Raw genomic sequence first — 14533 nt, forward strand, 5'->3', positions numbered from 1 at the left:
CTTCTCCTTGGGCCTGGAAGGCGCCCTCCCTCCTCTGACTTGTTCCTGTGAGTTATCCTGAGCCTTAGCTCCCATGCCCCTTTCCATGAATAGGAATGCCCCCTTGAATTGTCACTTGACATGTAATACCTTACATTTATTTATAAATTGAGTAGCATGTGACCCAGATAACATTCACTCTTCTACTGCCTGATAATTATCAATTAAATATGATTTTTGTAATCTTCTCCAAGATGTCTGAGCTCCCAAAGGCCAGGTCTGCCTTTGTCTCCTCCGTACCCTGAAACACTGGCACATCCTAGACCATCTTTAAGCCGAGCAGTGAGGCATAAGTTAGGCGCTTGATTTCTCTTCCACAGTGGGTGGTTACCACCTACTTGCTTGAAGTAGGTGGAAAGTGTCCCCGTGATAGGATTCTCTCTGGAGATAGGTGGTTGGGGGAGGTGAGATCAGGAAAGCACAAGGTATCACTGAGCCTGTAGGCTTAGTGCAGGCCCTTATTATCACGAGCATGTGTGGGAAGTGGTCGACACTAATCAGTATTCTTGTTCATTTTATGTTCAGCCATATCAGTGGGAACAAAATTGGCTGGGAGAAGACAGGAAGCCATTCAGAACCTCAAGCACGGGGAGACTCAGGAGACCAAACAAAGGTAGTAAGTCTATTCCTTTTATTCTTTCAAATTCTCCTTCTCTCGGCATGTAGTGCCAGGGATTGGTTTAAAGTAAAATGCTCTCTCTTTTTTTAAGCATGTTATTTATGAGTAATACATTGGCAGGGGTGAGAGAGGAAGGAGGAACCCCGGGGCTGTGCTGCCGCCAGCCTGCTTTCTTTCACAAGGCAGGGTGGTGACCTGGTAGAGATCCTTTTCTCTCTGCTTGCTGCATAGCCTTCCAGAGCCCTCATTTCTTGTAGGGTTTTTGTGGTGATTCAGTGAGAAAACCACCTGGGATGTATACCTTAAAAATGAAAAAGATAAACTACATTTTATTTTCCTTTTTTTTTTTCTATTTCTACCTGTTAATATTCATCTCTAGAAATATCTGTTTAACTTACAAAGCCACATCTGTCCCCACATGTGATCACTTAGGATGAGCTGGTCTCCGGCTGGAAGAGGGCTTGTTTTATACAAGGTGATGGAATATTAGAAATCTGTTTAAAACTCTGAAATATTCTCACTGTTGAATGATTATCCTGCAAATAGGTAACAGAAATGCTTTCTGGATACCTACTATTTGCAAAGTACCTCCCAAAGCATTTTCAGTTGTTCCTGTCTACATTCTATGGAATGGAAAGTGTACAAAACACTCGTGAGTTACCTATGAGTTATTCGTCTTAAGACTAATTTTGGCACTTTACGTTTTAATGGATAAAATTAAGCACTTGTTGCATACCACTGTAAAGAATACATTTCGTTTCAAAACAGGAAAATGTATATTTTTTAAGGTGCCACAAAATCAGTGAGCAATTATTATTACTAGGACTTACTGTGAGAAAAAAAAGTTTACTGCAAAAATAATAATTGCTCTTGGTAAACAATTAGGAATTTGCTAAAATTTGTAAAGAGAAAACTAAGACTCTCCCTCTGCCTTTCCTCCCCTTGGTCCTGCTGCCTTGCAGCAATCCAGCAGCACTGAGGTAATCATTTGGTGTCCACAGTCTTTCCTATTCATGTACATATATTCTGTATTTTGGTGATTGGTTGTTACAGAATGGGTATTTTTCACCTGACAGTTTACCATGCACATATTTCTCTGTCAGTATATATAGATCTGACTCATCATTTTTAATGGTATTAGCTTGTTCTTTGGTTTTAATTTTTGGTAGATAGTTCTCTACATATACTTAATTTGGGGCTTTTAATGACCTAAGAGAATGCCTGAGGTTTGGTTTTTGTTTCTTCTTTAAATAACAACTGGTGGTGGTGGTGAAGAGCAGGCCTGACTCGAGCCTAGTTTTGAGTCCCAGGTCCATGAGTTACTGGTCTTGTTACCATGGGTGAAAGGCATACCCTCTCAGAGCATTAGTTTTTTTATCTGTAGAGAGGATGATGCCTATTTAGTTTAGGAAGGGTCTCCAAGGAAAGCAGAAACACAGGAGTTGGCCACATGCGGGGAGCCAGGTGGGACCAGGGTTAGCAACCACAGAAGGCCATTCACCCCACGGGGATCCCAAGGGAGGAGCCACGGGTGGGGGTTACCCAGCAGAAGCTGCAGCAGTCCTCCAGGCTCCCACCCCCAACACAGGCATAGTGGGTGTCCGATTACCACTTCCTCTGTCCAAGGAGGAGTGGGTCATAGCTCCCTTGTCCTCATTGGCGAAGTTGTTAATCACGTCTCTCTGGATAGGACTCTGTGTTGCAAGTGGACAGACAGGTTAAAGGAATGGAAATGTGACATGAAGTCATTTTCCCCTCTCACCCATTGCTCTGTAGGCAGAAGGTTCGTCCACTGCCTCTTCGGGCAGCCAGCTTGCTGAGGGAAAGGGGAGCCAGATTGGCACCGTTCAGCCAATTCCGTGCCTCCTGTCCATGCCCACCAGGAACCACATGGACATCACCACCCCGCCCCTGCCCCCCGTCGCGCCTGAGGTGCTGAGAGTGGCCGAGCACCGGCACAAGAAGGGGCTGATGTACCCCTACATCTTCCACGTCCTGACAAAGGTATGCACAGGGGCTGTGGGTGTGGCCTTCATCTCACAGTGGTCACTCCTGTGGAGTGTGTCCTTGTTCCTTTTGGAACTGCTTTTTATCTTACCAGCTACTTGAAACAGAGTTCATTTTCCCTTTTCTAAACTTTGAGGAAAAAGATGAAAATTTATACTTACAAATATAATAAAAGAAGAACTTGGGAAAAGTCTTATTTTCCTCTTCAATTTAATATAAAATATTTTTGAAACTTCTAATTAACGGCACGTCCTGTTATTTTCTGATTTGTAATTCTTTTTATTTCTAATTTCAAAATTTCCTATGTCATGTTTATGCTGTAGTGTCAAGTTAAATTGTGATGTCACATTCAATATCTGATTTATCATCTGTCCTAGAAATACCCAACTTCTGAGTGGCTGATAGCAGTTCATGTAATTCGACTTGTTCCTCTACCTCACTGAGCACTTATAGCAAAAAGTGGAATACAGGACCTCGTCGATTTATTATTAGCTTACTAAATGTATGCTTAAATAGATATACAGTGTGGTATTAATTGTTTCTGAATCTTAGTGTCTTGAATAGATCTATGTGTACTTAAATTTCCTCAATGATTTGTAGTCTTTATGTTTATAATCACAGACCTACAGTTTAACAAGTTAATTTGGTGACCAGATTTCTCATGCAGAATTGGTGAATTACTGTATGTATATTTAACATGTTTTCATCAGTATCTATACCACCATATATGATCAAACTTTTTTTTTTTTTTTTTTTTTTTTTTGCGGTACGCGGGCCTCTCACTGTTGTGGCCTCTCCCGTTGCGGAGCACAGGCTCCGGACGCGCCGGCTCAGCGGCCATGGCTCACGGGCCCAGCCGCTCCGCGGCATGTGGGATCTTCCTGGACCGGGGCACGAACCCGTGTCCCCTGCATCGGCAGGTAGACTCTCAACCACTGCGCCACCAGGGAAGCCCTGATCAAACTTTTTTCTTCCTATTTTCTGTTGTCCATCTATGGTTTGTAGAATGGAGTCAGTAAATACAAAAGTCACTCCCATTCCACAGCACTCCTGAGCTGGACTTTAACCGTTAATTGACTAATTTGCACTGCTTACTTTTATATTTTATAAATTAAAGGACATGAAGAATATTATATTTTATAAAATAAAGGAAAAGAAGACCAGTACTACTTACTCAGGTCCTTTAATGTATTTTTAAATTGTAATTGCCTCCAAGTCTCATCTGTTATTTGACATGGGTATGCATGTGTGGTATCACTTCTCAGATTATGGTTATAAAGTAAACATTTTATTTTTCAGGTCCAGCATAAATTATAAGGGTAAGTGAAAGTTACTGCTGCGGGAAAAGGATTTTGCTAAGTTTAATGGGACCCGAGTTTGGGGAAGATTGTGCTCTTTCTCTTTGTGGTGGTTTGGAATATGAGGCCCCTGGACCCCCTGCTGTTTGTGCCCTGCCATGCTGGTGGATCTGACTTGGGGACTGTCGGTTAAATCAATCTGAGTGATGCAAACTGCCTGTCCTCCTCTTCGGTACTCACTGATTTCAAGGGCAAATATTGATAAAATCACTGTGGTTGAGAAAAGTGAACTCGACTATCTTCTGATTCTAAGGTGCCACCTAAAATTTTTCAATATATTTGGGAAAAGTTTAGACTAAAATGTGTACTGTTTCCTGGGAGCTGAGTAGCTCTGGTATTAAATTGTCCAGGCTGAGACATTTGCAGTGAAGTGAAGCTTCGTAATAAGAATGTAGCGAATTATCAAAGCCTCATAATATTGAGAGAGTAATACTCACCAGGTGAGTGTTCACTACATGTAGCTACTAGATTAATGAGTATGAAGGTTCTGATAAGGGAAAAGACCAATTTTGAAATAAAATTTATGTGAAAGAAAGAGCAAATGCAATGACATAATTAAAAGTATGTATCCATAGAGTCAATAGACACTGGAGGTCATAAATATATTTTTATGGTATGAATATACATAAATAAAATTCCTTGTGAAATCTCTTGAGATGTACCTTGATGGCATAAAATATTCAAGACAGGACCAGGGTCTCAGGTGCAGGTGGTCGTAGCAGTCATTTGTCTCCTGGAGCCACAACAGAGCCCCTGCTGTGTTGGCAGAGGGGGATGGGGGTGATGAACAGAACGGGGCTTCCTTCGTTTTCTGCCCCTAGTGACAATCATGCCCTCTCAGTCGGCGTGACGCGTCTGTTGAGTACTTGGTGCACTGGGGCAGAGGCCTGATGCATGCCGAACACTTTAAAAATGAATAAGGCTTAAAAGAGTTCTCTTAGGTAGATCGTTTTTGTGTATGGTAATTTTTTATGGAAGAGCTTGGTAAAGAAAATTTGTGACCATTTTATTTTCAGGATGCTCATTTCTTGGATTTCGTATAGGTCATTGAAAATTATGAATTTCATTACATATGGCTATCTTGACTCATAAATAAAATTTGCCACTTCTCAGCATTTTCTATTCTATGTGTTGTCTGATGTTATCTATCTAGACTGTTTCAAAGACTTTGGGATCATCTACATGGTTTTCTTTAGTTCTTGGTTCCAGATTAAAAATAAAACAATGTAGATTTTATTTTGACTCTTTGAGCCTGTGTTTTGACTACAACCTGCTAAATGAACTCTTCCTAAACATCTTGATGTAGGCAACGTATTAAGCAATTGATTTGGGATAGAATTGCAATTTCGTTAACTGGAGATAATACAGTATATTTCTGTGAGTTTATTGTAAATTCAACATGAAAAACGTGCAATATTATTCTGCTTTCTTCCATGCAAAGGGTGAAATCAAAATTGCTGTTTCTATTGAAGATGAAGCCAGCAAAGACCTGCCTCCCGCCGCCCTGCTCTATAGGCCAGTTCGTCAGTATGTTTACGGAGTCCTGTTTAGCTTGGCAGAAAGCAGAAAGAAAACTGAGAGACTTGCTTTTAGAAAGAACAGACTTCCACCAGAATGTATGTACTGTAAAATCCATTGTTTGTTTTCCTCGGTACCTCGTAATCTCTTGTGCATTTTTAAAGCATTAGAAGGATCGTAACTGAGTTCGCCCTGAGAGTCCCCACCTAAAGGAGGTGGGCTTCACTGGGGCTCTTAGTAAAGGAGGACAAGCCACGGGCTGTTTTCCTCAGTAACTTCCCAGCAATGGTGTTCATTCAGTAAAATGATAAAGCAGCAGGTTTATGCTTTAAACTGAACGTTGATCTGGAAACAGTCCTGACGATTGCTGTCCTGCTGTGGTTAGCATGTCCCAGGCAGAGCAACAGCAGTGTCTGCTCTGCTGTCCACGAGATATGGTCCGCTCTTTGCAGAAGTCAGTGTTCCTGGGGAGGTCCCACCAGCTGTCCACAGGGCCACTTCTATGCAGTTGATGTATTGCTGCACACATCCCTGAAGCTGAGAGGGGACTTGTAATGATTCCCCTCCAAGACCTCTGGCTGATCAACTCTGGGGGTGGAGGGAGACGTGGAAAGACAGAAAATGTTGTTTGAAATTTTGGCAAAAGTTGAGGTCAGAGTGTTCCCTCTTCTAGTGAGCCAGTGTCATTTTGGGGGGAAAATCATGCCTTTCTGTTCTAGGTAACTTTATCTACTAATGTAGGGAATGTAAAAGTCACTGTATATTTAGTAGGAAATATAGAAAAGTTTCACAAAACATGCAGTCTAAAATAAGAATATTATGAAGTGTGGAAATTGTAGATTATTAGATCATCCTCTAAACTAAGGATATTTACTGACAAATCACCTTCTTGTGTGGCAGGTCAGTGCAGGCCTGGTAACATGGGTGAAGCTGACCAGTTCAGGGACAAGTGTGGGAGTGGGTCTTACCTTTGGAACTCAAAACTAGAGAGATTCTCCAGTGCTAAAACCTCAGTACTATAGATTCCTAAGGTTTCTATTTCTAATTACTGTGACACAATTGTGATTCTGTAAGCCTTTAAAATGAAGCCGTCTGTCACTACTCTTACTTGAAGATAGTCGTACTGAGAGTGGCTTGTGACTGTAGCTGGAGAAGGTGATGCCGGCTCTGCAGGGCCACCTCTAGCTGATGCTCCTACTGCCTTGATCAGGGCTGTAGACACCATGTGAATACCGAGTGTTGTCAATGGACACTCTTTTCAGAGGCCCAGTACGTTCCGGATGTACAAATCCTCATTCTTTTCTCACGCTGTGTGATTCATTTGCTCAGAAGAGAAGGACCTTTCTAACTTTGCATGGGATTGGTCAGTTTTCTGTGCTGGCCCACCCAGGCCACCCTGGCTCCGCAGCTGTGACGTCCACTTCAGTTCACCTCCGTCTTCGTCCCTATAGCCCCTTGGGTCTCTGTTGGGCATAGAATGCTGAGTGCTCCAGGGTCCCGTGCAGCCCCACTTCCTGCCATATCCTCAGCTCCATAGCACCACATTGGCTTTCATGGTGAAAGGCTGTTTCTTTCATTTGCTTGCATGTTCCAGAAACATAGTTATCTTTATGCAGAAACTCCTCAGGAACTTTCAGTGATCACAACCTGGAGACCCTCGGGTAGATCCCAGGTCGGGCTCCCCTTTGCAGTATTCACAGCTTCATACAGCAGCCTGAATATGGCTGGTGTGCTCTGTTCATGCCCTCAGCAGTGGGCAGTGTGCATCCCTCATGTCTGGTTCAGGGAGTTCTGCGTCACAGGTGAGCTGCAGGTGCCAGGTGCTCTCAGGAGGTAAGAGTCTTGGTCTGTTCTGCCCTGCTGCCAGTCTGAGGCTTTAAAACACTGTGGAACACACAGCTGGCAGCACACAGCATGCTCCACTCCCTCATCAGTTAATTTGCACCTGGGTGGTACAGGTGTCTTACTGGCCTGGGAAAGCCTGGCCTGTTAGCAGACAATAGGGGAAGCAGAACCCAGGGGAGAGTCGTAACTAAATGGACCAGCATCCTCTGAACATAAGCGAGAGAGAGGCACAGTGTGGTGAAGGGCTGAGTGTGCAAACCACACCATAGGGCCTGATGCTGCTCTGCCAGAGAAATGACAGGGTCACTTTGCCAGTAGCAGGCTAGTTCTGGCCGGGGCTGGAGGGCATGGGAAATGGCATGATCCAGAGAAGAAGGGAAGAAGGGTGGTACAGTCTGGGTGACTCAGATGAGCTCTGTGAGGCTATGGATGGAGGTGCCTTGACCTCATCTGGAGGGGGGAGGCACAGGGGAATACAAAGCAAAGGAGGAGAAAGCAAAGGACGGGGGAAGGGTGAGGTGAGTGGGAGAAGGCCGTAGCTTCAAAGAGGATTTGGCAGGCATGTCTTTTTCCTTTCCTCCTGCCTCCACTCCCCTCCCCACTCCTCTGACTTCTCTTTAAGGATGGGACAGACACAGTTGTTTGTCACTGCTGTGTTACTTTTGGCTAATGGGAAACACTGACTCTTATGATGCCACTGATTTAGGTTTCCAAGCCTGCAACATCTACTAAGTGACTATGCATTTTACTATTCTTACCGAGAAAATGCTGTAGCTTCTTGATGGTCTGGATGAGATGGGAAAACAACAATGTCTGATCATGCCAAAAAGAGCATTTTCTCAGGAGTTCTTGGTTGACAGGATTTGAAAATATGTTGAAATCTTGTTTTACCTACACTTACTCTTAGACCGTATGTAGATGAAATGAAATCAATGGCACTTTGCAGGAGATTCATAAGCCACGTGAAAGTGCACCATAAGGTCCTTGGGACAAGTTTGTTTTCCACATGCCCACTGGCTTTGCCTTCCACTTTGGTAGTCTGGTAACCAAAACCGAGCTATGTGGCTTCCAGGTAAACCCACCTACTCAAGTAGGTGATGCACCTGCTTCTGAATGTGAGGGTTTCGATCTAACGTGGCTTCAGAATGCTGTGCGTACAGATGCATCTTCCTGGTGTGGTCACTGTGACAATCAAGAGTTTTCCCAAGAGGGCTTTGTTGTCAGAACTAGTCAAAGGACATATTGAAGTCTATAGGGTTTTTCAAAAATACTTAACTCTCATTAGATGTAAGACATGTATCCATTTGGACATTAGTCTCTTGCTTAAGGCATATGATAAAATGTTCATAATCTACAGTGAATTTTCGTGTGACTTACCAAAGTTTCATTTTTAAAGTCATTATATGGTTAAAGTAGGATATCTAGAGTTGGATCCTTAAAAAATTCCAGCCTTTGAAAATCATATTGAATTACATGCTGGCAGTTTATTTTTCTATTCTTTTCTGTCCATTTCTAGGTTCTATCATTTTGCTTTTAGGAATTTAATAAGAATACTTGTTTTATTGTGGCAGCATGCTACTGAAGTCACTGTTGTGGAATTCGAAATCCTACCAGTCCAATCAGAAGACTGCTGACCCAACACAAACAGATTCACCCAGATGTGTTGGACGGTGATGGTGGCAGTTGCTTTGGGGAGAGATGGGAACAGGGACCTAGCTGTCTCTGTAGCTGCTGGAATAAAGGCTGGGCCTGGAGACAGGCGCCTGGGTCTGAGCCAGCCCTGGCCTCGAGGCCTTTGTGTGTGAAATCCAGATGGCGTGGCTGCTTCTCAGATGCACTTCTGCCCTGGAGTCAGCTCTGGCCTTTAGTGCCCTATTGACTCTTCTCCCTGGGGGCGCTCCTCAGCCACCTGGGCACTGGGGTTCCCCCAGATACTCCCCAATGGTGAAGGGGCCAGAAGAAAGGGATCAGGTTCTAAAAAGACTACAGGATAATGAGTCGCCTCATCTATAGCTGAACTGTTAAAAATCCAGGAAGTGATTTGTGAATTTAAAAATTATTATCCACTTAATAAAACTGGCTTCTGTTTTCTGCAAGTCTCTTCAGTACCTCAAAATTAAGTTAAAAAAAAAAAGCAGGCTTGGGAATTCCCTGGCGGTCCAGTGGTTAGGATTCCACTGCACGGGGCACGGGTTCAGTCCCTAGTCAGGGAACTAAGACCCTGCAAGCCGTGCAGTGCAGCCAAAAAAACAAACAAACAAACAAACCAGGCTTGTAGAAAATAGATGGACATAAATTATAGACACGTGAGATGTAGTTATTGAAATAGAAAGCAAGTTTATATACTATGTTTATATTTACTATACTTATGCTATATTTGTATTTCCCCATATTTATTCTCTACTTTTTAAACTATCAAGAAAAGCCAAAAGGAACATTGATTTCTTTTTCCTGGTCCACTTTGCTTTAGAAATTTTGTTAGTGCCAAATAATTGGGACTGCTAATTGAAAATAAATAAGTTAAATTTGTTCACTGTGAATTACATTATAAAACAGAATACTATAACATGACCAATATTAATTAGTGTGCTGTTTCAATATGTGTGAGAATTGGTTATCATTATCATTTTTTTCTTACGATTTTATGAAGGCTGTTTATATATAAATCTGAATTTCTTTATTTCTTTATTCTTCAAAGCTTTCCAGAAGTAGCATTAGCAAACTGCCTTTTCCTTACAGAACTTTGAGCAGCTGAGCTCAAGAGACAGCTGTTGGGGAAGGCACTGTTGTGTGACAAGCAGTGTTTGATGGTACTCTTTTGGATTAATGTTTGTGTCATAGTTCCTTGAGCTTTGGAGTTTCTAATATAGTAGGAATGACATAAATGGGAAAAATGAAGACTAGGAATAGTGTTTACCGCATGTCTATAACACCATGTTCTATGTGCCCCATGGCCTGCTGAGCATGTATTATGTTTGTGGACAGTAGGATACCCCCAGGCTCAGATATGAAAGGTTTAAGGAAAAAATTCATAGTCTTTTACTTTTGAGAGTCGTAGAGGGTGCTCACAGATGTGTCAGCATGAGGAAATGGGGGACTAGCTAGTTGGAACCCCATAGCCTGTACACAGTGCTGCTTGGTAGTTAACCAGCAGTTTTCCCACTGGAAGAATTGACCAGCTCTCATTGCACCCATATTTCTGTTTCTGCCCTGATGCGAAGGAACTAGAGTTTTGTTTTTATTTATTTGTGTGGTTTTGTTCTTTCTCTATAGCTCCAGAGCAGAGCTCAGGGAATAAAACAATGGCTCCTCCCCCAGATACACACACTTGCACAGACACAGACCAAAGGGTCCAGTTGGCCATAGTATTGGAAGTTGTCTCCATCTTTTTCCTTACCTGTAACCATATTATGTTTGTGCTACAACTCTCACTCCTAAGCCCTTATAGCAGGCACTGCTAGTTGCTCGTGGTGCTCTGGCACTGAGCTTAGAGACATACTTCATCATATGGCACTATAGGCAGCCACTACCAGTCAGTTGGAATAGGCTTACAAAATGAAACATTCATTATTCCTGGTCTGGGATGGATCCCAAATTCAGCATTATAACAGATTTCTAAGGTAGCTGGTTGTCGTATGTGTAAATGTGAAAATAGTAGATGATTAACGTCTGATGGAAAACATTGGGTTTTTACTGACAGCTTAAGTCTTAATAGTGTTTTATGTCTGGAAATTGTATTTGAAGAGGTACTTCCAGTAAAGAAGCTGCATTATAAATTTAGCTTCCAGTAATACAGAAAACTTGTGCCCTGGGGTTGTTTTTGCCAGTGTAAAAATTCAATTTAGTTTTCAGGTAAGGAAGACAATCTAATATTCAGTTTTTTTTGAAGTTGTCCACTTGAAATCATGAGTTTTCCTGTCAGTAGAAAAGACGAGATAAATATTTATTGATGGTGACACACAGAAAATTTATTCATGGACAGTAGCTGGATTAGCTAACCTCTGGGATTCTCTTATTCTTGTTTTAACAAGGCAGCATGAACATGTCTTTCCAAAATGGTGCCTTCACAGAGAGGGTTTTGTACCCCAGTGCTCTTGTCTTCATGCACTTGGAGTGTTCTCGTAATCCAGCCGCCCCGTACCATCTGGGTAATCCCTGTATAGCCAGTGGGTTTTGCAAAAATGATAAGAGCCCAGATTACTTGCTGTTAGCTGGCTACTTTGCACCTGCTTATTCCTGTGAGCTGAATCAGAGACCGAGCCTTCCCTCCTGGGCAGCAGCGACTTGGGGAGAAGCCTGGAGCCAGAGGGAGAGAAGGTACCGTGTGTGTACCAGCCACCCCCAAGGACAAGCTTGTAACACAGAGGCTGCCTTGTGTCAACCCGAAAATGGGATGTCCCTTGGAATTCATTAATCTATAAAACACTAACCTTTAATTAATCTCATGTAATGAACCTATACAACATAAGTTGAACTCACACAGTTGAAAGCACATAACAGGGGTGCAAGATGCCTTTGTGTTTCCTCATCTGGATTGTGCAACAGAGTGAGTCATTGGCCCCTTTTTTTAGTGCCTAGTTCCAGGGCTGGGCCAGCGTGAGGCAAATGAGGGACCCAGGCCTCAGAATTTAAGGAGACCCTTGTTCTGTTCTCACACTGGCACGTGGGAGTTGGCACCTGAGCCCTGGGTGCCTTTCCTGCCTCACCCAGTGCATACTAGGTGCTCAATAAATATCTGTTAGGTGATTGGCCAAAGGTTCCACAGCTATTCAGTGGTGGTATACGCAAAAGATCTCCAAGTTTTCAGTTTAAAAACAGATACATGTTAAAAAAATAAAACAAATTGGAAGCGTCTTTGCTTTTGGAACAAAGCTTTTTGTTACTGCACATTTTTTTTCTCTGAGAAAGACATGTATTTCCTAAATTAGATATGAGCCATTCTTGTCATGACTAGTGCAGATAAGCAACAAAAATGCTTAGAATGTGAGAGGAAGCTGCTATATATGATGCCTCCTTTACAGCTGCAGTCTCCCCTGCCCTGTCCTGTGCTCCTGGTGGGTATGGACTGCATGTCCCTGCTAGTATTGGGGCAGTCCTTTCTCTAGGACACGGGAGTTCATGAACATCAGCTGGCGGTCCTCAGGCACAAGTGTGCTCTCATCTGTAGCCTATACAGGCTGAACAGGATCTGAGCACACAGCATCATGCCAGGTAAATTCAGGCATACTTAGGTCCCTCAGAGCCCCAACTAGTGTGGACAGCTGTCTAGGGCAGCTTCAGGGGACACTCAAGTGAACAGACACACTTGTGAAGGGACTGCTGGTACCTCTGACCTCCACTTATCTTCAATGTAGGACATGGGACATAAAGTATGTATAGGTCTAAGCATTCTGAACTTGAGAATGAAAATCTTCCACCAAAAATTTATTTCTAGAATGAAAACAATGTAATAAAATGATTGCTAAAAATTATTAAAGAGAGACAAGAGCAGAGCTGACAAAGGGGAAAGAAAGAAATGGGTAAAGATGAAGACAGCTTTAATAAGAATGCCTCTTTTGAGAAAACTCAAGGGAGACTCCTGGCACTATAATCTGAGTTTTTTAAGATGCAGTAAACTTATACTCTGTGTGCATGCGTGTGTGGTGTGTGTGTTTGTATTTTGGGGGAAGAAAGTGAGAGACCTTAGATTAACTAGGTTATTAACCCAGGTTAACAACCAAAGATAAAATCTAATTAGTTCCATTAAATAAATCTTGGCCATCAAAATGAAGATGTTACATAGAAAAAATAGATTTATGCATTTTTGCTTGGGGGGCATGAAAATGAACTTAGTGAACTGACCTAATAGAAACGTAGCATACTGGTTGTCTTGTAACCTCCTTTCACCTGTTTTCTTGGGGCTGACAACGTGCCAGCCTCTCAGACTGTAGTTGGGACAAAGGTGGGTGGGGTGTACTGCACCTAGGAGGGCCCTGCGGTGGTGACGGCCACCCTCTGCATACGGGTGGGCGACATGTGAAGCTGTGCGCGCTGGAGGTCGGCAGGAATGGGGGTGAGTGCTAGATTGTGAGTCCGAGGACAGGGTCTGCTGGACAATGGGGACCTTATGAGTTTGTGTCTGGCACCTAAAATATAGATAAATTCAAAGACATGTATTTATATATACATGTATATCTCTGTTTTGACTTGATGGATTTTAAAACAAACATTTTAAGTTAAAAAAATTTTTTTTAACATTTAAACACTAAGATATACAAATGTAAATTAAAGGGATTTCCCAAGGACAAAACAGTTCCTTTTTTTAAGGAAATTTTCAGAAACTGTCTTGACTTGCACCCCTGCTCAAGAAGCCTGCTCCTGGGAGTTGGGGTCCATGCAGAATGGCTGGTCATGGCCCTCCTCTGAGGCACACTGTCACCTGACTTGACTGGGGTTGATTGTGCAAAAGCTTGCTTTTCCCGTTGCTAACAACTGTGTATATCCAGGTATCTGACTCCTGAAGTTCTTCGTGACATTGGAAGAGATGATTGTCTTGCCTGATTCTGTTCAGACTTGGGGTGGAGCTAGAGATATGCCAGTTAATCATTTAATTTTGTCAGGATTTGGGTTCTTCACAGTCTCGGTTTGCCTCAGGTGTTACTTTGGGGAAAATGAGCCCAGGAAGGGGGTATGGTTATTTGGATATAATTGATGTATCCAAGATCACATTAGAATCATCGCACCATCCTGGTTTCCGTATCAGCTGTCAGCCATGGGAGGGGAGGGTGGGGCAGCTCTCTGGGCCAGGGGCTCCATGGGGCCCTGCTTCAGTTCTGATGTTTATTGACCAAAGTGAGCTATTTGTTACAAAATTCACACCCAAATCTGATGAAATTGTTTACATCGATGCACTCTGGTGAGAACTTTGAACATATTTCTCTGCAATATGCTTGATCTCCATTTTTTTTTCCTTCCCCCGTCACAGTTTCTCCCTTAAGTTATTTGGAAATTATGTGGGAAAATGTGCATGTTCGTGTGTTTTAAGAATTAATTGATGCTAATAGTGGTCAAACTCCGGTGGATCAAAGGCCATTTTTTGTATGAAATCAACTTAGAACTTCTTGATTTTTTTGGAAGTGAAATGGGGAACTTTACCGTTTGTCTTCAG

The 14533-nt window shown here is 42.7% G+C and overlaps 1 protein-coding gene across 2 annotated transcripts in view; it reads left to right on the forward strand.

The window, feature by feature from the left end:
• FAM120A (family with sequence similarity 120 member A) overlaps positions 1 to 14533 on the forward strand; it is a 106486-nt gene that overhangs the window by 62947 nt on the left and 29006 nt on the right. For both annotated transcript variants that reach the window (XM_081237485.1, XM_081237484.1), the window contains exons 8-10: positions 565 to 652; positions 2435 to 2662; positions 5465 to 5639. In XM_081237485.1, coding sequence (XP_081093611.1) covers positions 565 to 652; positions 2435 to 2662; positions 5465 to 5639 — 491 coding nt within the window. The remainder of the gene's footprint in view (positions 1 to 564; positions 653 to 2434; positions 2663 to 5464; positions 5640 to 14533) is intronic.

Source organism: Mesoplodon bidens, assembly GCF_964165515.1.
Source record: "Mesoplodon bidens genome assembly, chromosome: 6".
Classification (NCBI taxonomy): Eukaryota; Metazoa; Chordata; class Mammalia; order Artiodactyla; family Ziphiidae; genus Mesoplodon; species Mesoplodon bidens.